The sequence below is a fragment of the Lepidothrix coronata genome, unplaced genomic scaffold (assembly GCF_001604755.1).
Source record: "Lepidothrix coronata isolate B3197 unplaced genomic scaffold, Lepidothrix_coronata-1.0 Scaffold59, whole genome shotgun sequence".
NCBI lineage: Eukaryota > Metazoa > Chordata > Aves > Passeriformes > Pipridae > Lepidothrix > Lepidothrix coronata.
The window spans coordinates 4,473,695-4,498,636 of NW_016690239.1; the positions used below are offsets into that span (position 1 = coordinate 4,473,695).

Genomic DNA, 24,942 nt, shown 5'->3' on the forward strand with positions numbered 1-24,942 from the left:
AAGTGTACAAAAGAGAGAGAGTGATTCATGTGCAAAAATGTTCACGAGGGCCTCATGACAATAAACAATACTGGACAGCTCCCCCCTGCCACATTTTCTCCACCAGAAGGAACTCCTTCTCCCCAGAAGACAGTCCCTTCCCCCTCCTGGCCAATATGCCCTCCTGGCTACTGCAAAAAATTAACCCTGTCTTGGCCAGAACCAGGACACAGGGTTACTAGGGGCTTTATCCAATAGGTCTTAAAAACCTGCAAGGATAGAGACTCCCCAACCAGGCAATGCACAGGCACACAGTAAAGTCACATAGTTGTAGTTTCTTTGAATAGTGATAAAATATGTGATGTTGCTGGAACATATAGTGGGATTTATAAATGACAGGCTGAAGATACGTCAGTGAACATACAGGTACTGATGTTACTATTCTTTCACATCTTGGACTCCCATGCTCATCCTTGAGACAATAATTGCAATACCGTGACAAAACTCAATTTTCCCCTTCCACAAAGGTACAGTACAGTGTTGTAGGAGGCTAGTATTATTTTTGCTACTCTGAAAGCTTTTTTGAGAACCGAGTTTGAAGGACACATTTGTCAGACTCTAAGTTCAGTGAATAGCCAAGTGTATGTAAGCATGCAGGACTTGAGAGCTGGAGAGAAAAGGACAGCAGCCGGTGACCTGAACCAACTGCCACACTGGGTTTTTGTTGACCTTTTTATTTTAAATTACTGTCTTGCACTGCTGGCTTGCAGGGACTTGTGTGGTACAATCTTGCCAGCCCTTCATTCGGCGAAATTAATCCTGCGGTGAGGGGAGCAGGGCAAAATCTTGTGGTCTTTCCTCTTTATTCATAATTCCACTGAAATAACTTGCATGAATAAACTTATATATAGATGAAACTCTACATTATTATATTCTTTTCAAAATAGTGTTATAAAACCAGACCACAGTCCTGAAGAACAATGCACAATATTTAGCAAGGAGTTTTAAAATTTTTTGGATATAGCATGAGCAATAACACATGCACAAGTTAAAAATCTGCTACATTTGAAAAATAAAATTGTGGGAACTCTTTTCTGATCATAGAAAGCTTTGAAACACAAAAGTTATCAAAGGGTAGAATGTGGGAGCATTCATATGGAGGAAAATAGTGCTGGAAATACTCATGGTATGTTCCTTACTTAAGCCTGAAACCATGCTGTAATAATTCATCCTCATTGCTCTGCTCTCTAAACCTAAACCATTAGACACTTGAGCAGGAGACCACAGCAGTGCCACTTTCAAGTCAAAGAATTACTGAAGATCACCTGATTGAAAAAAATCAAATCAGTGAAAGTCCTTGTTTGACCTCACTGTTTCTGCTGGATTAGAGTAAGAAAACAGGAAAAAGGTCTTACTGAATTATTATGTACTTTATTTTATGTAACTCTTGTTGGATCTTAATAGCAAATAAGCTAGAAAGGATTGGACTAATTTTCTCAGACAAACATGTTTTGATGACCACACTGATCACTTGGCAAGTGAACTGAATTGATAGGCATGATGCTTTAGAATATGTTTGAATTTTACTGTAGTGATGTAAAAGCTTATGAAAAAAATTAATACATGAGATAAGGCGCTCACATGTATTAGTTCAAAATATAAATGCAATGGAACTTTTACAGGAAAGATAATGAAAAAGGATATACCCTATTTTTATTAAACTGTAAAACTAAAGAGACAAGAAGTTTAGGTAGTATAGATGAGCCAGGATTGAACTGTGCCAAAAAGGAAAATATTAAAAGTTGTAGTTGTCATGTACATATTCTCAGTAGGGCATAGCCCTTTTATCAGTGATTTACCTTCACTCATTTTATCACTCAGTTGAGCACCTGAGAGACTGCATGTTGATGGGAGATAAATTTCAGTCATTCTTTTTCACTTACCCATTGGGTTTCAGTGAAAGCTAGAGACATGTTCATATTCTTCCACCATTGTTTATTCATGCTTTCATACCTGAGACCCAAGGAGCAACAACTATCGTCAAGTGGAAGGTCTGTATCTTGTTTTTAAGTTTTCCTGAACTTTTTAGACTCAGGTGTTGTTGTTGTGATCTGCCCCAACAAGAATCTGAAGCAAAATGAAAGCAGTAGCAGTTCAAGCCTAAGGAAGACTTGAAATAGATAAGCTGATACTACCAGGCTGTTTCTGATATGAAATTCAGTGCAGTTGTAAACCAGTGCTGTCAGAGGGATAGTGGCAGTATCATAACTCACCATGCCTTGGAATATGAAGTTGAGATATTAAAGGTAAGACATAAACCAGTATAAAATGTACAACTGAGTGATAAAACATGATACTTTACCTATCAATTTCCATGTCACTTGACAGAGAACTCGGCATCAACACAGAGGAAAAGGAAAAGACAGAGTCTCCATCTCAAAGCCTGTTCACTGTGAATAATACAGGAGCTGAAATATGCTTTTTTTTTCTCATTTGTTTTTCTTTCTCGATCTCTCTTCTTTTATGTATGAATGCATTAGGTATTTCCTAACCATCAACTTAAGAGTTTAAGTGTTGCACCATGAAGGGTGATTAATGGTTAATGATTAGGAGAGATGAGGAATTCAATACATTACAATGGAGAAAGAGAAGAGTTGATGTTTTTGGAAGAGATCCTTAAGAAAGGAGATTTTATCCATCAGAGATGAGGCAGCCCTTATTCAGTCATTCTGCATGCTGAGTACCTAGAAGATGCAGGCAATGATATCTTTATGGTTTTTAATAACAACTGCTAGAAGTTCAACAGTTTTCAGTTTACAGGGAAAATTATATGTTAACTAATGAAATCTTTGCACTGGAAAAATCTTACGGAGTTATATTAGTGATAGTGCAAATTTTTCATTACTGTGTAGCACTTCTAAACTTCTCATTCCTAAACTCTGGGGTTAGAGATCAATGGGATTTAAATCAATGCTGTTAACCCAAGACCACTTATTGCCTGATGTAAATAAGAAATTAGCTGTTTACTTGTAGAAACTAGGAAAAGTAATATAAATACTTATGAGAGCAAAGACAAGTTTAAAATATGACATGAGTTGCAATATAAAATTATCAAAACACATGAACAAGTAGCAGTGTCCGAGGTATTCTGTATTTCTTCTATTATTGATAATAGTAGAGTCATCTGACAGAAATGCTCAAAATTTTACTTTGCCAGGGTTAAAAAAATTGAAGTGGTAGGGGCCAGCAGGTAAAAAATTTGCTATGAAACTAGCTAGATTCATTTCTGAAACTGAGACTTGAAAGATTAGTGCTTGGGTCTAAACATACATCACATCAAGTAGGCAGAGATGAGATTTCTGTTCTTAGAAATAGCAATAATAATACTGTGGATGCAACAGAAAATGTTCATTAGAGCAAGCAATTAGTCTTTACAAAAAGCAGCTTTTTCCTTTGTGATATAAACCTTCTATTTCTTGGATATAATTTAGGACCACATAAAAAAGCATTATTTTCAACAGGCAGTGTTTTATACAAACTTTGATTTTGAGATTCTATGCCTTTATGGAACTAAGCACAGACCTGCAAATAGATGCAAGTTTTGAGAAAGCTATTAAGAAATATACTGTACTTCATAACTGATATACAGTGTTCACGTGCTGATCTCCCTTTGAAATCTGAACCCAAAGTAGATTTCTTGTAGTGGCATGAGGCAGTTCAGTAAGTTCTGGACGTTCTTGGGGGAGAGAAAAAAAAAAAAGAAGCAAAGGAAAATATACCAATTCAGTCAAAACTCTTATTGGAAACGGATAGAAGGATTTCAGAGCTAAAAATAATTTAAAGCAATTCCCAGGTAATGTATGTGGACAAAAAACCATAGAAAATAAGAGGATAAAAAGAGACTTTCTTTCATCAAACAAAAAAATTGTAAGTGGATGAAAATAACATTTTATACAGTTCTCTTACAGTGTATAATTTATCAAACTTAAATTATTTAAATCATCTGCAATTTTCATTATTATTTGATGTTAATATTTTAAATAATAGGGTGCTAAAGCCTTATTGCATATTGTTTAGTCAGTAAAAGCAATGTAAAGAGAAAAGGGAAAGGATGATAGTGAGAAAATCGAATAAAGAATTTGAGAGATCTCTTTGAAACACAGCAAAAAGTCTAATGTAGCAACAGGAAAATTAATCTAAAATTGAGCAATCAAACAGTATAGAAATGAAAACAAGACACAAATGACATCTTGTACTTTGATACAGTCAGCACTTTTATTATCACGACTACATGTTATAGAAGATATCTGTAAAACCACAGATTGTACATTCAGTGCTTGTTCCTTGCTTGCATACAGTTATTTCTCACTACTCCTTGCAAGCTTTCTTTTTCTTTCCTAAAACACCACTTACATAATTGTATAAGATAAATCTTTTATTCTTTCCTTTTGCTTCCTCTGTATTGATGTGTGGTTTCTCGTCTCATATTTAAATTATGAACTCTTTGGTACAGGGATGTTTGGCTTAGCTGTGCCGTGCACAGCAGGGTCATGATCAATGAGTAAGAATCACGTTACAAATGGCTGTTACTAATAATAACAATGAAAGTGTTTAAAAATATTTTATTAAAGGTGTGAGCAAGGACACATTTAATGGTGAATTTTTCATCTTCCAAAGGTCTGGTAGCATCCATTTTTTTTTTACAGTGCTAGAAATTATAGGTACTTTATGAGAATGATCTGAGAATATTTGATTTAGGCTTGAAAAGATTAAGGCATAGAAGTACAAACAGGAAAAAGCCTGACACTGGTCCCACATGGACTGTATTTCAGAACTACTCTAATTTCTATGGAGCTGCATCCAACTTGCATTAAAAGACATTAGATGATAAACAAAGCAGAAAGAAACTCTCACTAGAAAGCATCGATCTATGGGCTTTAAGATTATAGGAGGAACAGTGGGAAAGCTTGCATTGTCAAGGGGCAAGAGCAAGAAGAGGTCCCAGTTTTATCAAATGAATAATCCAGTCTTCTTCTGAATAGTCACGGAATGATGAGTTTTTCACTCAGATTTGTTCATTTTTAGGGGACTGACCTGAGCTCATAAGGTACAGAGTGTCCTGGTGAATATGTTCAAGCATTCCATGTAAACTGGAGCAGCTCTGCTAGAGTGGGTTGGGAACAGGCCAGCTTCCGATGCCTGAGCTGCCTCACAGTTGGCATGCCTTTACAGATAAGGGTCTTTGTACTCCCTCACACTAACCAGGGATTTAAAACTGCTTTTCCATGGCCTGAGTGAGGTTACTCAGTCCCTTGGTTTGACCTTACCAATAAGGCTGGATCCTACCCACTAACAGCTGAAGAGGGCTCAGAAGGGAGTTAAATGTTCCATAGTTTGGCATTGGCATGAGTTGGGTGGGTTTGTTTGTGTGGAGAGGGGCTCAGATGTATGCTACATTAGACAAGGTTTTTGTGACTTACAGCACGAGTCGGTCTTGAAGCTAATCATTTAGATGCCTTAGACCCCTTGACAGGTAAGGATTACCGATTTACATGTCTTGTTGTCTTCTCACATATTGCAGACAATAGAGGGTTCTTGCTTTGTATGTCGAGTGTGAGATTGACTCAAGGCTAGTGAGAAAGGCAGTAAGCCAAAAAGCAGGCAAAAGTAAACCTAAGCAGATACTTGGAGTACCTGGAAACTTTGTCAGTGTCAGGGTCATTGGTTTTAAAAGTAATTTGAGGGTCCAAATGCATTGGAAAATGCAAACCATATCCATAGCATACACAGACACAAATCCTTACATATTCCGAATGTGTTCCACTGGTGCAACTTGTGGTGGGCAGATCCACCACAAAGGCAGAGTGTGTTCCTCGGGTGTGCTGCAGTCTCAGTGCTTTGTGATGGAGTCAAGCTGTGTTAAGAGTTTCTGATGGGAGAGCGTGCCCTGTGCTGCTCCCGTGGCCGACTGCCATCCCGGCAGCAGCGCGTCGTCCCTGTGGGCACTTGCTGACTGAGAGCGTATTACAAAGAGGTTTGGTTGTGCTTCGTGGTGCGTGTACAAAGTTTGGTGAGAAACCATTTTTTGATAAAGGGAAATCTTAATAGTTCTTCATTTAACTTTTTTTTCCTAATAAATTTATATTGATACTGTTTTTCCTGCATGACCAAAACTTTTTTTATCACTTTCACTGAAGGAAATGTTTAAACCTGTTACATGTATATCAAACAGGTATATTTTATATGTCATATGCTGGCACTTATGCAGACTGTGATGACATTTAGGAAGAAAAGTAAAGGAAGTTTTTTTGGCATAAGGAAGTGCTTTCCACTTTCCCTTCAAGTATCGTATCTTGTTCAGACTTACATCTTCTTTTTAAATTTTGGAATTTTCTGCAGAAAATAGTTAAATAACCAATGTTTTTGAAACATGGAGCTGTGATTTAATCTTCAGATCTCTTTTTCTATGTCAATCCAAGAATGTAAGTTGTCACATTAGTCAGAGTTCAATTATATATATTCCAGTAGTATGTTGTTAAATCTACTAATTTTGCTTAGTTTTTTAACTAGCCTAATCCTCTCAAATATAGCATGTACTGGGGTGCTGTATACAAGCATGTGTTCTCAGTGTTCAGCTCTGTCTCTTAAATTCCAAATCTGACAACACCAACATGCTGAATCCTTGAAATGTGGAGTTTTTTTATTTTAAATCTGGCAGAGCTTCCTGGCCCGTAGAGTCAGCTCATCCTTTTTTCTGTCTTTATTGATGGCACTGCCTTGAAACCTGTAAAGAACTGATCTATAGAAGTCTATGTACTGGGTTATTTAGTCAGCTCTTTATATCCATATTTATTAAATGTGTGTTTACTTTCCAAGCCTTAAGGCATATTTACATCTTTGAAATCATAATCCAAATAAGTTACTGCCATAGTAGCAGGCACTCTCTGTTCAAGTAATCACCAGTTGTTGCTACGAGAAGGCAAAATGCTGTCATAACAAGTATTTTAAAACCGTAAGGAACATATATGTTGCCCATTAATTCAACATAAGGCTCTGTTGGAATATCATATGCTCAGGTCTTTAAAAAAGATCCAGGAATTTTGAAAGATAGCTGAATCAGAAACATACTCTAAATACCTACCATGTAAGTCTTAAGTGAGATTAATAGATTTATTATTGACAGCAACAAGGTATCTGTCAGTTTCAGATGTCACCAGGAATACATTAAAAAAAAATCTAAATTTCACTTTTAGCTACTCTTTATGTAATTTTTCTGGAACCAAAAACATTCCACATTGCTAGATTTACAGGAAAAGAAATTTGATGTGTTGTGCTATTGGTTGTGGGATTTGACAAGTAATAAGGAGCACTTTTTTCTCAGGCAGGTTAACTTGTCTTTTTAGGATAAGTGACATCTGTACTTACTACATTTGGAAAGGAAACCTCTACTATATCAGATTTTCCACAAGTACCTATAAACTGGGCTAACCTGATAACATCAAAAGCCTTTCATATCAAATGATATAATTGTGAAAGGCACTCATTTCTGATTTGACTCTCCAGTGTGTATATCAGACATCAGATGTGATTAAGAACTTGAAGATGTGAAATTGATAGATAATTAATTGTATTTGATGCCATAATTAGTAATGCTATTGTTAATAATAATAATAATAGAAGATCAGATTAAACAAGCAAGTTGACAGACAAGGAATTCTTGAGAAGACAGTAAAATTGAGAAAAATCATTCTCTGTTATTGTCAACAAATGAAAACAAAAAGGTTGGAAACTTGATCTAACTTCAAATAGTGTTTAGTCTTAACTGATTAAGAAATAGGTTAAATAACAGGAAAAAGTTGGACAAAAGTTGAAACCAGAGTGAAAGAAAGAAAATTAAACAGAGGACAGAGAAGTTCCTGTCGCTAAACACTGAGTGCTCTGTTGGTCTAGAGAGCACATCAGACATTCTTGAGATTTTGTAGTTACCTAAGCAAGTTCGAAGAAATGTTTGGGTTTTTTTTTACCCTCCATGCATGTCTTTCATAAAGTAGATGAAATTTTGTAGCATGATACACTGAATCTGCTAGGTTCATTTCCTCAGACTGTTTAAAGTAATGCATTTTTCTCAGACATGTCACAATCAATCCCGTCAAAATCTGCCAGAATGGATTTGTTTTAAATCATAAATAGTTGTTATATATATAGTAAATGTTCAAGAACCTTGAAGAAAAAGAAGGTCATGGCCTTCTGAGTACTCACAGCTCCTCATCTAAATGTGAGTCTTGAAATGTTTGTTTTGGGCGGTCTCAGATATGGGGTCTCACCACTTAGTTGGTTTATCTCATTGCTGTCTGTCTATCTTAGAGTGTGACTTCTCTTTTAAAAAATTGCTGTGTTTCTCCTTGGCCTCCTGGAGTTCAGTTATTTTGGTTTCTGTTTACCATCTTGTTCTTAGTTCTGGTGACAACTGTTAATTTTGCTCTTAAATATTTTGTCCTTCTGCTTTTATGTTTTTTTTATTGTACAGTTGTTTATCCAACACCACAAGCAGCTTGGTAGGGAGGATGGAGAAGGAAGTTCATATAAATAAATAATTGCAGTTAAATGCAGAGGACTGCCTCGCAACAAAATGCAGTAGAATATGTCTCTCCTGATAGAGGGTGGGACTTTTTTTTGATAAATCAGTGAAATGTTTGGAGGACTCCCCCTGTGCTCAGGAAGCAGTGGAACATTTGAAGAAAGCCTCCTTCTGCTGTTTTGTTATGTGTTAATGAATGCATTTTGTGGACCGTGCAAGTGAGATGTGCCAGGAATGCAAATGAGCGATCTTACCCTGAAAGACTGGTATTTCTAATGTTTTATTTTTACAGCTGCCACAATAGGAGGGAACCAGCAGGTACTGGTTATAGCTATTTTGGTCAGTGTCCCTGAAAAGAGGAGACTAAATGTGGTTGAATAGTTAAGCCATTAGTAGGGAATGTGTTTCCTAATACAGCTTCAACTTTTATCATGGCAAGTCTTTTAAGGACTCAATTTCCCATTGGGGAAGCATTGCAACTCCATATTACACTGCTCAGTTTTGGTGCCTTGAGGTCAAGTGAGGTACTCTTGGCATGAGAGGGCCATGTGCTCCCAGTCAGGGACTCTTAGGGAGTTGGGTGTGCTGAAAAGAGAGGAATTTGTGGTTTATGATCTGCCTCGTTTTTCTGCATGGGAACATGCCTTCCTTCACATGGGCTGCAGACTGGAACCCTTTCTTCACTTTCTTACCAAGCATAGGTGGTAAAAAACACAGCCTACAGACAGTGGTTTTTTTCAGTATTCCACTTGTTAATGTTTTTCTTCTGGATGTGGCACTTGGGTTCAGTTCCCCCTCTGACTCAGAAGATACAAACTCATACCACCTTGAAGAAAGCTTTAATGCTTTGGCTCTAAGATGCTCGAGTATGAGAAGTGTTCAGCCTCTTGTGCTGCTATTGTTCCATTTCACATGGCTTCATTAAGCAGTAGTATATGGGTATAAGCACATATATTTATCCAACTCCACGGAGCAGTAGGGAGAGTATTTTACCTATTGGTTAGATTACCTGTTGGTTAAAATGTGGAGATCTGGCTTCTAACTGAATGGTTAAGTTATTTTTAGGTATGAGCAGAAAGTAGCATATGGCCCTCAACTGATGTCACTGTAAAAACATAGCTTGAATTTAGTTGATTTCCAGGTTAAATCATTTATTGTCAAGAACTTTCCTCAGAAACTTGCTAATTGTTGCACTGCAGATAGGGCACTGTTGTTTCATCTAATCCTACTTAATTTTCAAAATAATAAAAAATCAGCTCCTTGGAGTTTCTTTTCCTTATTCACAATTTATTTATGTACAGTTACTTTACATGTTCAAAGTAAATGGCAATTATATTCACATTAAACAAACCCTAAGTTACAGAAAAAGCAGAGTTCAGCAAAACAAATCGCAAGTCTTAATGCAGTTCTGAGTGTCTGAGTTCAAATCGTTATGACCCGAAAAGACTTTGTATCATATGAGAGAGAGGATTGAAGTTTTTAATGATAACCAAAAAAAACCGTTAAAGATCAAAGATATGCCTGTCTAATGCAACCTTATATCTCAAATGTTTTGTGGCTTCTCTGTTACTTTTTGAAAAATAAATTGCCCATGTCAGACAATTAAGAATTCATCAATACATTTATTTGTGCATTTGGCAATGCCGTTTTATGGAAAACCTGAACGTATGCAAAGGTTAGAAAATGCAGTATTTGAAGGATGAGATTTGCTTGTTGTCCCTTAGGGTTTTCACTGTTGCTGATTGTTCAGGTGGTGAGCAGCAATACAAATCATTGAGGTGTCATGAAACTTTGTTTTCCGGAGGAGGAGGATTTATTACCCTAGTTTCTTCCAGTCAGTGATTTCACATTGTGCAACACCTGTGTCACCTGACTCCTCTCTTTCCTGCACCATTGTACTTCAGAATTCTCAACCACTGCTCTTTTTAAAGTTTTTCAAGTCCATGCTCAATTTCCTGTAGTTCTGCCCCAAGATCCAAACCTCCTACTTTCCACTTCCATGCAGCATTTCCAAGGGGAGGTTTCTTTTCTGAGTTGTTCTCTTTAATTGGTTGCCACCTACACGTGTTGAAGCTTTTGAAGACTGCTCATTCAGAGTTGAATATGTTGTTCTTGAACTATTAAGGAAATATTCTTCCTGGGATCTGTAAAGAAGAGGCTCCTCTGAGTTCATCCAGCTGTCTTGCTGATACATTGCTCAAGATAGCTTCTCGGCATCTTGTATCCAATATGCCTCCTTTGAGATCATTACTTTTCATTTTACAACTTTTTCACTTTTCTTCTGTAATTTAAATGACACCTGTCCATTCAGTACATAGCCCTCAACGAGCTACTGTCTCTGTTACTTTCTTTGGCATCTTATTTCTGTGTGTCTGCATCCCCCTTAAAATCCACGAAACATACCTTTTGTTCTAGGCTCATTTCTTTCCAAATCTGTTGAGTTGTTCTAAAGTTCTTTGCTTCCTTTGTGACACTCAGTTTAAAATAGTAATAAATATTAAATCAGGCTAAAGCCTTTTCCAGCTTGTTGTCCTCTGTAGTATTTCAGAGTTGAAGGATGGACTTTACATGGTCTGACAGGTTGCTAACTGCCTGCATTTGAGAAGGAAAGAGTGCTGAGAACTGTGAGTAAAACTTTGGAGTGGCTATTTGCAGTGCAGGGTTGGTTGGTTGGGGTTTTTTTAATTACTTTGAACATCCCATTTTGCCCCAAGGTGCCTTTATAGCCCATGGAGAAAAGTAGGGACCTCTGGAGGACAGCACTCGTAACCTACCTTAGGTGCCTGTAGAAGAACAATGTGGTTTGGCCTCTGCATACAGTGTTCCCCACTGAATACAGAGGGATTTTAGCCTGGCTGTCTTGGATTTCAACAATTCACTTGTCTTCCCTAGCTCAGGCGTGTAGAACCTCTACACCAGATTTATCATCCCTATGGAAATAGATGGATTATAGTATCAAATCACCTTAGTTGAATTTGGTGGAAGAGAGTGAATGTAGAAAATATGACTTCCACACATATTGTGTAAGGGAGTGTTTTATGGCTCATGGAGATGGCCTGTGAACCCTTCTGCAATAAAGTGTATATCAGAGTTGCTTAGGATTGCAGAAAACTGATACTGATCAAGTTCTGTGTTGCTTTTCATCAAGAAGAAAACATTGGCGCAGATATACTTGAATTATGCTGCTATTTTGGAATCAATGTGCTTTTGAATCTGCATGAAAAGTAGCTAACTTTTGAAAGAGAGCAACAAATGCATCAAATCTATTTCTGTCTTTAAATGTATAGATGCATAAATATTTATAAAAATGTGTGATTAATTTTATGCTGTTCTTTAAAAATCACCTAGATATCATATGTGACTGAGAGAAAATCTCTGAAGAGCTTGATCACCTTGAATATAGGAATTTATTTTGCTAAATTTACTTTAGTTTCTCGGTCATAATAATTTTACAATATCTGCTCAATACTGCATAAATATTTTTATTGCATGGATTTATCTTAAACAATTTTTTTTTACTTTTGGCTAGAACCAAAGAGCATGAGCACTCTGGCCCTCTTAGCCAAGCATACTGTCCAGACAATTTTTTTTGAAGATAGCAATTTTCATATCCTTGTGATATAAGAACTATAAGAATGTCTTTCTACTAGGAAGAGGTTTTTCATTCCTATTTCCATAGCTTCTACTGCGGAGTGAATTTTGAGTTTGCAGCTGTGGCTGGTTTCTTCTGGACTTTGTTAATTACTCATAATTAATTAATCATGTTAGTGACATAATTTGCTTGAAATGGTTAGTGTAGATTTAAGATTAATGTTCATGCTGCTCATGCCAGCAGAGTATGTCACTCATTTTTACTATTCATCCAATTACCTCTCTGCTGAAGCTGATGGCTTTAGTTTACCTATAGCAGATTTCTCAGAAAGGCATCCATTCTTCATTACAGAACATTAGGAGATGGAATGTTCCCAGCACTTTCTCTGGAGGTTTGTCACACTGTGGCCTCTGGCTTATCCCCACTGCTGTTGTTGCTACGGGTACATAAGCTGAAAATTAAAAGTCGATAGTTCCAGCAGTGATGTCTGGAGTAAACTAATCAGCACTGGCTGGATTGAGGTGTCCAGCTGGTATTTTGTGGAGAGAGTTTTTCTAAATTGCTGGTTGTCAAAATAAATACTGACAAAAACTTTCCTGAGCGGGGTTGCAGCTGGTTCTGTCCTGCTTTTTGCTGTGGTTTAACAGTGTGTTTCAAAGTCCTGATCTGTCCCCATTATCTCTTCCCAATAACAGTCTTAAAAGCTGATGTCAATAGAATTCTTGCCTTGACTGCCAATATGTAGTTCAGAGAGAGCATGCAGCCAGGAAGGAGGTATTCCTGAAGAACCTAAACCATCAGGTAGTTTTTTTCTCACAAACTCAGCATTAAATACCTCACTGGCTTTTATAGATTAAGACCAGGGGATAAGTTATTTTTGGAACTCTAAATATTGCATGTTTTCTTTTCCCCAGGTATAAGTCAGTATTTTGAAATACTCACATAAAACTCCCTGTCTGCACTGTATATTTCTAAGGATTTCAGCCATACTGTATTGAGATATAAAAGTCTGTGTGACTTTTATGCAAGTCTTGTATGACCTGTGTCTTGCATTAAGTATACTTGACAAATTGCTCTGAATAATTTAGTCTATTATGTCTTGATTTAGCTGCAGCTCTTGCAAGATTTATTTTAATATAAATTCCTTTACCATTATGTTTCTAAAAGATTCCTTTTTCCTAAAATCAGATGTGGTCTTAAAATTGATTGTTAGATTTTCCTTGTTTTTAATAAAATAATGAAACTAGCATACCCTTAACCCTGTTGTTAAAATGTGTCAATGATTTGGCAAATGACTGGGCTGAATAGATGTCAATTTTTTTCATTAGAGATGTTTCAGCTCCTTAAAATGTTTCTCTTTCTGCTTCTTTGATGACCACATCTTTGTTAAGAAAAGGTGATAGTAATGCATCCAGTAAGTCTGGGGTTTTGTTTTCACATATAAAGTAGGTAAACTAGAACATTCAGTTGACTGTTGTCATTTACCCAAGTGGTATGTTACATGGGAAAAAATGTATCTGAACAAATGACAGAAATAGTTGCATTATAAAAGTTAACTGGTGGAAAAAGCATATATTTTAGAAGATGTTTTGACTTTACAACTTCCTTTGATTTTCCACTTTTATAATTTTACATCAGTGAGAACAATTTTTGGTGTGCCCATACATCATACCTTTTGTCTAGATAAAATGTTCTGATGAAATTATTTCCATTAATTTTGAATTATGTTTTTTGAATGTAATGCACACTATGAAAACAGAAGCACTGAATGTTTAAGGAGCTCAGCTTCTCTGTATTTCACTTGTGCTTCTCTTCTCATCCATAGTGTGCATGTGGCTGAAGCCTTGAATGTCACATCTGCTCTTATTTGCTTTTAGTGTTCCTGCTGGCAGATCAGGTCTAATAAGCTTCACTGAAAACCTGACCATGTGCTTGATCAGGAAACCCACATTTTCATTTCTCTTTCAGTATTTAACTGGAAAGTAATCCAAGGCCTTTTTGTATAATTTTGGGAAGAAGAACATCAAATGTGTTAACTACATCAGTGTTGGTGTTAATTACACTGCTCTTAATGCTTGAAGCTCTGTTTGAAGGCAAGAAGCCAGATATTTTTTAAATATTTGAGTAGTTGCCTTTCAGTGAAGTCAAAGGCTCCTACTCCCTGGCTAGCTCTTAGGTATCTTTAAAATCAGATAAGTTATTATTTTGTGCTTCAAAACTGTGGCTGGTGACCTGCATGAGTCAGGAGAAGCTCCTGTGCACAGTTAGCGACATGGATTCTGATAGGCTTTAAATTTTGAAGCACAACAGTTATTACTTTAAAAATCTTGTTTGAACAGATTTTAATCTTTGTGAGGCAATGTCTTAAGTGGATGTCCAACCAAGTCCACATCTCACCAGCTTGAAGCCTCTGAACTACTGAGATGAGCCAGCTCTCAAGTCCTCAAGGACTGACTTCTGAGGCTCTTCAGGTGACTTTTAGGGTAACTGTATTAAAGACTGTGAGGCTGTCAGGAGGGAACCAACATATGTATGAGGGGCAGACACATACCAAAGACAGACAAATAACTGGCACATCAAAGCAGATGGATAAGAAGATCTGTTGGGCCAGCCAAGCCCATTCCTGTTTGGACTGCCTGAAGAATATTCATTTGCTTCTTTTGCTTTCTGATAGTGGTGAAGCAGAAGTACATTTGAATGAGAACAAGGAAAACTTAGTATGTAATTCAGACTTTATTTTCTCTTCTGTCTTAAGATGGGATATTATTAGAGCTATCATATATTTTTTTTTCAGACTTGGATTTTTCAGTGTTAGGTAATTTATTCATTACAGTACACCTTGTCATGGTCTCAGTGGAACTTCTGAGCTTCAGACCTTCTCCCTGTCTTGTACTCCATGCTGCAGAAGCATCCAATAACTCACAGAGGTCAGGAAGACGCCTTTCTTGGACAAGAATGGGATTTGCCCACAAGAAATGGGATTTGCCACCTCCAACAGCTCAGTGCCTATAGCCCCTTAGACTGGGAAACTTCCTGAATGACCTGCTTAGGATCATCATTCCCTGAGCCAGTGCCATTGAAATCTCTTCTTGCATTTGAGAAGTTTATGGTTAAAGATAAATAGTTTATTCTATTACAATGAAAAGCTAAGCATAATTTCTGTTTGGAAATAGATGCAGAGAACACATGTGATAACTCAGTGATTCAAGGTAATTTCTGTGTCTCCTCAGTTCCCCTGATGGTTCCCACAGCAGCATGGTCTAGTCTTTTTGTTAATACTAGTTCTTAGCTTTTTCCCTGTTAGAGGGTACAGACCTGGTGTGCTGTCTTGTTTTGTATCTCCTTTCTCTTGTTGATTGTGAATTGACCCTTGGGGTACCCTTCAACCCTTAGCATTTATACTTGATTCAGCCAGGGCATCAGTTGATGTCTCTCATAAGGTGAGGAATTGTTTTGTGACAAAGTTTTAGCCATTATTAGGAAAAAGTCCCAGAATGCCCTTCTCCACTGCGTGAGCCTTGTTGGGATAAAACTTCATTTGTTGAGGATCAAATCTGTTTACAGAGTGCAAACATGTCTCTTTTTTAATCCATCATGGATTATATGTTGATTTTTTATTACTTGACTTTAGAATACTATTCATTAGACCAACATTAATAGGAACAGTGAAGCTGGATAATTAGTAAGTCTAAGCAGGGGCTAGAATCTGTGGCAGATAAATGCATTTTCAGGCCATATGTTCAGGTCACTTATTTATAAGTATTTCCAGAGCTGGTAGGATCTGTGGTATATCACTTTTTCTCTTCAAATTGGAGGAAAGACTTGACAGCATCTTGGAAGTCACATGGACATATTCAGAATAACATATTCAGGGGTGTCTTGTCAAGCATTAGCTGAGATCTGGCTTATGAACAGAGCAAAAAAAAAGAGGGAAAATAATTGAAGATATATCATTAAAAAGGCATTCTAAGTATGCAGTCTTGTGTCAAACCAGAATGGTCTTGAAGGTTCTGTTTGCTTAATCACCAGTAATATCTCTCAGGAGGCTAAATGAGCTCCTCTGTAAAATATTAAAATATTTGTTCCATAAAGAGCTTTAGAGATCTGTTGTTACTGCCTGATGGGGATGAATCCAAAGTGTAATAAAACCTAGTGATAGCAAAGGGTTCTGATGAATCAAGTTCTAGAAGTCTGCCCTCGTATTTTACACTGATGCTGGTGGTTAGGAGCTTGTACTGGGTCGTGGTCTTCCAAAAGACTTTATAGGCAAGACGTGTCTTTGCTGAAACACAGACACAGACAGAGATTTAATATATATTAATATATATATTAAGACAGGCAGTGAATATCTACAGGTGAAAGTGTAGTGGGAAGGAAAAGAGGATTTCAGTAGGCAGAATTTCAAGCTGGACTTTGTGTGGGTGACTAGGAAAAACTTGTCTTCTTTTATGAAGAAACCCAAAAGATCTTAAGTGACTCTAAGTATTTTGACTTTGACATACATCTTATCTGAAATGCATTGCCCCCAGCAGCATAGTGCCTCCAGTGCTGTGTACTGGGAATTTGATTCAGTTCCAATTCAGAGGCAAGAATAAAACTTACTGAGTAGTTACTGTGGTTTCCTGCAGCAAAGTGCTTTACAGAGGCAGTGAGCTGATGATCTGGCACAGCTTTGCTTTAAAATGGTGAGATTTGCAAAGATGGAGGGGTTTGATGGTACTGTTGTTCGCAGACGTATTAGAATAAAATGTCATGTCTTAAAAAGCACGTATAGTTTAAAAAAATGGGATGCAAATGGAAGGAAGTGTTCTTATGTAATTAACCTAAGTATATATTCAGCTGCTATCATACCTCTAAAGTGGTTTGTGTAGTTGCACTGGAAATATCTGTTGGTAGTACAGGATTGGATAAGGAGTTGTGCGCTCGCTAATACCTAAGCAGATGATCTGAGCTGTGACTCATGTTTTGAACAGTGGTATGTGGTGCCCGTAGTGTACACAGGCTCATGAATGCCTCCATTCATGCCCATCTGTTAGGATGGCATTGTGCCCACATAGAAGTGGATTGATTGGTCCCTTTTCTAGGAAGTGTAGTGCCAGATTGTTATGAGTTTGGATGGCAAGCTTATCTAACATTGCAAACAGCATCTCCGTTGCAGGAAATCCCTTCTCAGTATTAGGACTGAAACATTAATAGGTGACTTGATGTACCCTGGAGAGTATTTTATGTGTTGGAAGAAACTACTGAAACGTGGCAGAAGAAGGAAGACTGCCCATCTCACAGCACAGCAGGATACTGAAAGGAAGTATCTGATGGCTTGTTCTGTAGCAGAATTGCCTAGAGACAGCCCTAGACAGCTGTTGCAGTCAGGCAAGGGCAGATGGTATTGGGCAGTGGAACAGATCAGATAGATCTCTCCACAGTATCTCCTAGATGCTTGTTAATGGAATTAGCCCGAAAGGCATTATGTTAAATGGCTGTGTCATGTCCTGCGTTGAACTGTGCAGAGTACTTGCAAAAAATTCTGAAGTTCAATATAAAAAGTAGACAGTTTTCCTGACATGCTCTGTGGGTTAAGTGTGCACAATTTTAAGAAAAATATGGTTATTTGCAATTGAGAAAATAACTATTACTCTTGCATCACTTTTGTCTAAAGTAGGTGACTTTCATCTCTCATCCATAACCAGATGATGCTGATGCTCAAATTCTAAACTCTGAATTTCTTTTCCATGTATTTGACATGGATAACATCCCTGCTCACAGCACTAGGAACTAGATGATCTTTAAAGGTCCCTTCTAACCCAAACCTTACCACAATTCTACAACCGAGGGAAAAATTAAGAAGGGTTCAAAAATGAACACTTTGACGCTTTTTGAGTTAAGGTCCTGCTCAAAATGTTTCATGTTTAGCTTTAGGATTTGTAGCAATGACAACCACATGTATTTTTTAAAGTTCTTCGACTTCTGATCTTTTGAGACGTTATAGTGTTTCCCATTCCTTCTCAATATGGAGTATAGCAGTTTGATGATTGAAGAGGAAAATGAGTTTTTGATTTATTCATGTGACTTCTGTGGCTTAAAAATCGAGGTGAAAAGCAAATTGTCTTCAACACATTACAAAATAGTTACAGCTGGCTATAGAATGCTTGGTTTAGTCCTCCTAATGGAGATTATTAATTGACATGTAGTAAAGCAAATTCCCTAAAATAAATGCTGAAGTACCTTTCTAGCCAATGGAGATATGTATTTGAAGCCTGTAGGCCAAGATTCTGTTCAAGTAGCTGAAGCCGAACTTCTTCAAGGTACCTTTATCCCTGGGTTATCTACGGAATTTGCACTAGTAGAGCTGATTTACTATCCCAGTTAATGCACCTTGGGGAAGTGCACAGTATGAAAATATTTTTGCCTGTATCTGGTGCCCAAGGTGAAGTGCAGAATTAACCATCTTTTAATGTTAACAATAAAGTTAATCTGAAAAATAAAAGAGTATTTTGTGATGCACAGAAGTATTGCTTACTGTTAACATTACAGAGCTGTGATAAGGTGGATTTTTTTTGAAATAATCTTTCTAAAGATTATTTGTTTATCTTTTAAGAAGCAATGGCACTGATCCTATAAAAGTCCCTAATTGCTAATTTTTTGTGACAACAAACTCTATTATGATATTCAACCTTCAATTGTTAAGTGTTAGTTCTCTTTGCACTTTTACTGCCCTACCTGTCCTGATAACAAAAATTTGCCGTATTGTGCAAGGTGCCTGTATTGACTTTAGCCATTGTCTTTAGAGAGTGTGCGTGTCTGTTCATCACGTGAGATGAATAACAGAGCTGGCTCATCGCTGTGTCAGCAAGCTAAGTCCCTCTTCCATGACCGTAATTCTCCAGCTCTAAACACACTTGACAGTTAGCTGGTGACCTCAGAAAGTCTTTTCATGTCTGACTCCACAAGTGGTAGCGTGACTGCTGGGACGGTGTTTTGGCAAGGATAATAATAGCTTAAAACACATTGAGTTTAAAAGCAGACATCTAAATGCATTTGTCCAAATGACAAAGATGAGATAGTTCATGAAGTCTCACGCACAGCTGCAGTAACTGGTACATGAACAGTCACTGTTTGGCTTCTCTTCTTCTGGTTTCCAAATATTTTTTTCCCTGATCTTTGCTATTTAAGTAACAGAAACTTATGTCTGGTATTTAAGTGAATTCCAGGTGCTGGCAAAACAGGTAACACATTTCTTTATGTATAGTAAAGAGGTTTTATTACATCCATCAGCAAAACCTCTAAGCATTTTTAGTGGGATCTATGCTGCTGTTATGGTCTAATGCATTATAAAAGCAAAAAGGGAAAATGAATTATTGTCAGATTTTTGGTGGGCAGGGCAGTCTTTTAGATCTGCAGAGGGATTCCCTTGTTCTGCTGAGAGCAGCCTGGATATGTGGGTGAATCCTGGTTTCATCCTACACTCCTCACTTGGAACTCAGCAACCTTTTGCTGCATGTTGTTTGTCACTTGAAGAAAGCTTAGATCTGGGAATAACAGTAGTGAATGGGGTTTTTGGTGAGGTAGAAGAGGCTGGTATGAAACTAAACCAAGACTTCTATCTTATGTTTCTTTTTTTTTTTTTTTAAACCTAGGGAGAGTGAGGGATGGAGTGCAGCAGCCATACTTTGGACCAGATTCTTTACAAGAATTGTATTCCACTTAGATTAAAAAATTGAGCATGGATTTCAGGGCAGTGTTTCTATAGCCCCTTGGCTCTAATCCATTAAAGATTATTCAATTTAAAAATTGTGCCTCTGAAATTCATGGTGATTATAAGAGACTTAATGCTGACAAGAGCTTAGAGAGGGCAGTCATCTGAACATCCTGGTGAGCCCTGATGGGAATGACATATTCTCAGAAGAGCTTTCTGGAAAGCCTAGGAAGCAAGTGAAGTGTACATATAGCAATTCTTGCTCTTCAAAGCCTAGGTCCATGACAGACCACATGCAAAAATAGGTAGAAATGGATGTTGGCCCTTGCGAGAGCATTGTAACTATTCTTCATTGTATAAACACAGGAAGATCCAAAAGGGATTCAAACTTGGATCAAGTCGTGCTTCTGCAATGTCCTACACCACTGGGCAAAGGAGCAGGTAAACTGTGTCAGTATTCAAAAGGAAAAAGGAGACCAGTTTTCTGCAACAGAGCCTTGCCTCTGCAGCCTTCATGGTGAGGTGCCACATGCCGGCTCACACTGTGCTGCATTTGAAGTGGTGGTTTCTTGGTTGATATCTAGCCAAATGCCTCAGCTGCTCATACAAATGATTCAGTGCAAATCAATGAGATTTTCTAGACACAAGCAGTTAATATTTCAACAAGCTACTGCAGATGAAATTGCTGTGTCAGATTGCACAGCAAAGAGAGCAGTTGCCCTTGTTCAGAAAATTCTATGCCTGGAGAGTTTTCAGACCTTCCCATTTCAATTATCTGAAAAATTCTGCTTTCAGATCGACTTTGAAATGTTCAGGATCTCTGTGCGCCAGTCTTTTTTTGACATTGTTTTTCTAGTTTGGAAGAATCAAAGATGAAACGTGGTGTTTTCTACCCCCTGGCAAACCTCAGGAGGCATATTACTGCTACAGACTTTGCTCTGGTTCTGCAACTGTCCTAATGTATGTAACTGTATATTAGGATAAGAGGTCATTGCTATCATTCAGGTCTTTCTGAGAAACTTTTTGCTGGATGCTCTGTTTGCCCAAGCATAGTCATGCGTGTGTGGATGCATTTTATTTTTCCAGCTGATTTTCCAAGGAGAAAAGCTGCATGCTGTTCCCTTCCTTCCCTACATGGAGAAGTTGTCATATTCCCAGAAAATGTCTACCTTGAAACATCTCAGTCCAATAACAGTGAAAAAAAGCAGATTAAGTTTTGCAGCACAGTTTAATCCAACAAAACATATTTTTAAAAGAAATAGTTTGATTCTGTAAAAGAAAAGCATGCCAGCAAAGCACAAAAGCTTCTCAGCCCATGTCTGCCACTTTTGTCCTCACTCTTCTAAAAGAAGTCTGTGTCACCCAAAGGACACAGTCCTGGGCTTTTGGCTGAATCCTGGAAATGAATTCCCACATAGAAGAGCATTTACTTAGGAAAATAATACCATGTGGCAGCCAGTAGGCATAATACTACCTCTGCTGCCAGAATGTACTGACTGTAAATGAAGCTGTGGCAGATGGCCTGAAATGTTTCAGTACTTTCTTTTGTGAACCAGGATTACCCAATTAATTTATACTATGGGTCGTTTTATCAGGTTTAGTCAGACATGTGGGATGCACAGGGTCTAACTGCTGATCAAGCAGGGTCTGCAGGTGGTGTAGGGGCAGCTTACAGCCAAATCCCTGAGACATCAGGCTCCTGGTGGGGTGAGGTGAAAGAAGGAAGGGACCAGTGGTGAGAAGGAATATGGGATCATGCCTCCGGACAGCAGGGACAAAGCCTGTTGGAATGAGAAGAAATGGATTCTTGGTTCAAATTGTGACCGAGTCCACTGAGCAGTCCTGTTTTAGAGAAGGATGGCATTTTACTTGGTAATGAAGCTTCTATATGCACTATACCTGCAGAAGTAGCTTTATTTTACTGCTTATGGGATGTTGTCCTCATGCATGGTACTTAGTAGATAGTGCAAAAGGCCGGTAGGACCTTTTTGTTGTGATTAGAGAAATATGTAGGTGAACAAAAAGATTATTTTCCTTAAGAATGCGATGATGCATAGGGAGATTTGGTATAGCTTAGGCAAAATGTATGGGGAAGAAAACAGTCAAATATGTCATCAATATTTTGTCATTTTGGATAGAGAGAGGCTAGTGCAATCACTTTAGTTTGGCAGAAAAAAATGAGCAGCTATAATTTTGATAGGTTTATTAGGAGTGACTTTGAAGTGTAACCTAGTAAATACAGCCCATCAAACCAGAATTAGGCCAGCTGCATATTACTGGAATAGCTCAAGGAAAATGTCCTTGTCTGTTCTATCCTCTTCTCTGGGTACATGTTTTCACTCAGTTAAGAAAAGTCAGTGGAATTGCATTTAAAAGTGTTGTCACTTCACAGTCTGTCACAGGGCTTTTGCCAGCTCCCTTCAAAAGAAGTTGGTGCCTATAACTGTGCCAGCTGGTTGATCAGATCATCCCGCTGCTTTACTAGAGAATCTAAATATACAGCAGTACGAACTGAAATGTGTCTGCTGTCCTGTTTTGCAGCTATTCTGCATTTGAATGAAGAACTACTTTCTCATGAAAGCAGTACTGAAGCTCTCTCTATCTTTCTGTTCTATAGGTTGTCATTTTGTATTTTGAGCCAAGCGTATTTCGCTGTGTTCTCCTAAGATGGGTTCGTCTTCTGGGCTTTGCTACTGTTTATGGAACTGTGACGCTCAAGCTGCACAGGTATTTCACGTATTAATTTCCATCTCTGTGGGAGTATGTGCAATCTGTGTGGGTACTTAGATGGAAGAGCTGCAGATATTATCATAAACAAGTGCCGTTTCTGATTTTAAAACCACTGTGTATTTCTCCTCAATTTTCCTGTTCAAATTATATGCTGCTAATTGCCAGTCGAGAGCTATAAATGCAGACAGGATTTGATGAAAATATATACATCAACTGTAAAATTGTGCAAGAACCCCTTTTCACAGTAGGTGAATGTGTTTTCCTTGAATATAGAAAATACAGAAGCGTTCATAGAGTGATCAAAAGTTTCCCTGTGAAGTGTTCATAGAGAGATGCTTTTGAAGTGTTTAGGTACAGCAATGGTGGCTAAAATAATAGACTATGGTATATGTGCTTACTGTGTTTTCTTATGTCTCTTAAGTCAAGGGCTGCTTTCTTTAGGCAATCACAGCAGACAGGCTACACACTCACAAGCATCCGTACCTGCCAGCAAAAATGTGTGGGAAATTCTGGATTCCACAGGGTTGGCAGTGTGTTCACATTTGATTCAGAGATTTAAGGTCGAGAGGCCCAATTCCCACTTCTACAGTCCCTTTAAAAATTTAAGCCTTTTTTGTATATGCTGTATAAAATCCTAATGCTTTTTCCTCTTGAAACTTTAATGAAAAAAATTACTGATACATTTTGCAAGTATTTTTATTCAAGCAAAGAGATAAGCAGTATATTGATACTTGGACATATTGGATGAAGTACGCTTGCTCATCTTTTTATCTTAGTTTCATTACTGTGCTGGCATGTTGTATAGAGGAGGTTTGATATTATGCTCATAAACTGAATAAGAACTAAAAATATCTTGTGTTTCATGATGCATATTGACTTGACACATTTTAAGTGGAAAACCATGCTTTCCCATTGAAATAGAGTCTCTTCTTGCATGTCCCTTTTATTTGTGTCCCTGAGTACAAGTGTACACTTTGGCTACTAAACTGATTGTAAAGTGCTATGTCTGACCACATGTTTGCATTGAAATTGATCAGGAAAATCCCACACCCTCATGGTATTTTCTGGGATGAACAATTTCTGATGCAAAAAGTAAAACAACTAGAGCATTACAGACAAGAGAGAGCCAGTGACTTTGCTTGGATCTTTGTTATCTGTAACTCAGATACAGAGAAACAGCCTAAGACTGTGGGCAGTTCATGTTGTCATTGCAGTTCTGCTGTCCTACAAGGTTGTTTATATGATTTTGCATGATGTGAGGAAGCAGTTGGTCTTCCATTCATATGAAGCAAGGGCAGGCTGCAGAATTGGGCAGAAAGTCTTGCACTTCTGCTTTGCTCATTCAGCTGTTTGGTGTTACTTGGCACCTGTGCTGACAGGGTCATCAAACAGGACAAAGACTGAATAAGAAACCAAGAATGAACTACATCCTTGTTCTTGATCAGCACAAAGCCATGAAGGCTAGCAGCAGAATGGCCTGTATCAACAGGACAGTAGCCAGAAGGCTGAGGGAAGTGATTATTCTCCTTTACTCAGCACGCCTTAGACCGTATCTGCAATGATGTGTCCAGACATCAGTGAACTTGGGTGAGTTCAGTGAAAGGCCATCGAAATGGTCAGGGCTTGAAGCACTTGTTCTGCAAGGAGAGGTTGAGGCTTGTTCGGCCTGGAGAAGAGATGGCATCAGAGGGACTTAACAGCAGCTATCCAACAGCTACAAGGAGGTGGAGCCATGTTCTCTACAGCGATGTATATTGGGAGAACAAAAGATAATGACAAATTTAAATAGGAGATTTCAATTTTATATAGCATAAATTAATATTAGGGTCAGCGATATACAAGGAAAGCATTTTCAGTATCAGGGTGCTTAAGCCATGGAGCTGGTTGCTCATGAGGTTATGAATTTCCGTACTTAGAGGTTTTCAAGACCCAACTGGATAAAGCTCTGAGCAACCTGGTATGGATTCACTGTTAAGCCTGCTGTGAGCACTGGATGGCAACTTGAGGTAATTCCAGTTTGAAAAATTCTGTATTTCTTTGTGAAATGTGAAGAGGGAAAAAAGCCTATTTCATATGTCATTCTAGAATTACTTTCTCTAGGAATCTGTCTTTTGTTTTCCACACAGGTAACCTGACTATGCATTTCCTACATTCATGATATTGTGGGGATTTTTGGTACAGAATGTTTCAGTCACAGAGTGTGTCTTGCAAAAGACTGAGTCAAGTTAGATGTATGTTTTATTGTATACACTGACAGCAGTTATGCTGATTAGGAAAAATGTGGTGCTAATAGAAATTTGGTAGAAAATTTTGCAGATGTAATTCAACCCACAGACCTTACAGGGTTGAGAAATGGGTTACTGCAGACAC

At 37.9% G+C, this 24,942-nt stretch overlaps 1 protein-coding gene across 2 annotated transcripts in view; it reads left to right on the forward strand.

Moving 5' to 3' along the window:
* The window catches only part of GPR158 (G protein-coupled receptor 158), a 186,153-nt gene that overhangs the window by 111,885 nt on the left and 49,326 nt on the right, over nt 1-24,942 (forward strand). For both annotated transcript variants that reach the window (XM_017817275.1, XM_017817274.1), the window contains exon 6: nt 22,460-22,569. In XM_017817275.1, the coding sequence (XP_017672764.1) occupies nt 22,460-22,569 (110 nt within the window). The remainder of the gene's footprint in view (nt 1-22,459; nt 22,570-24,942) is intronic.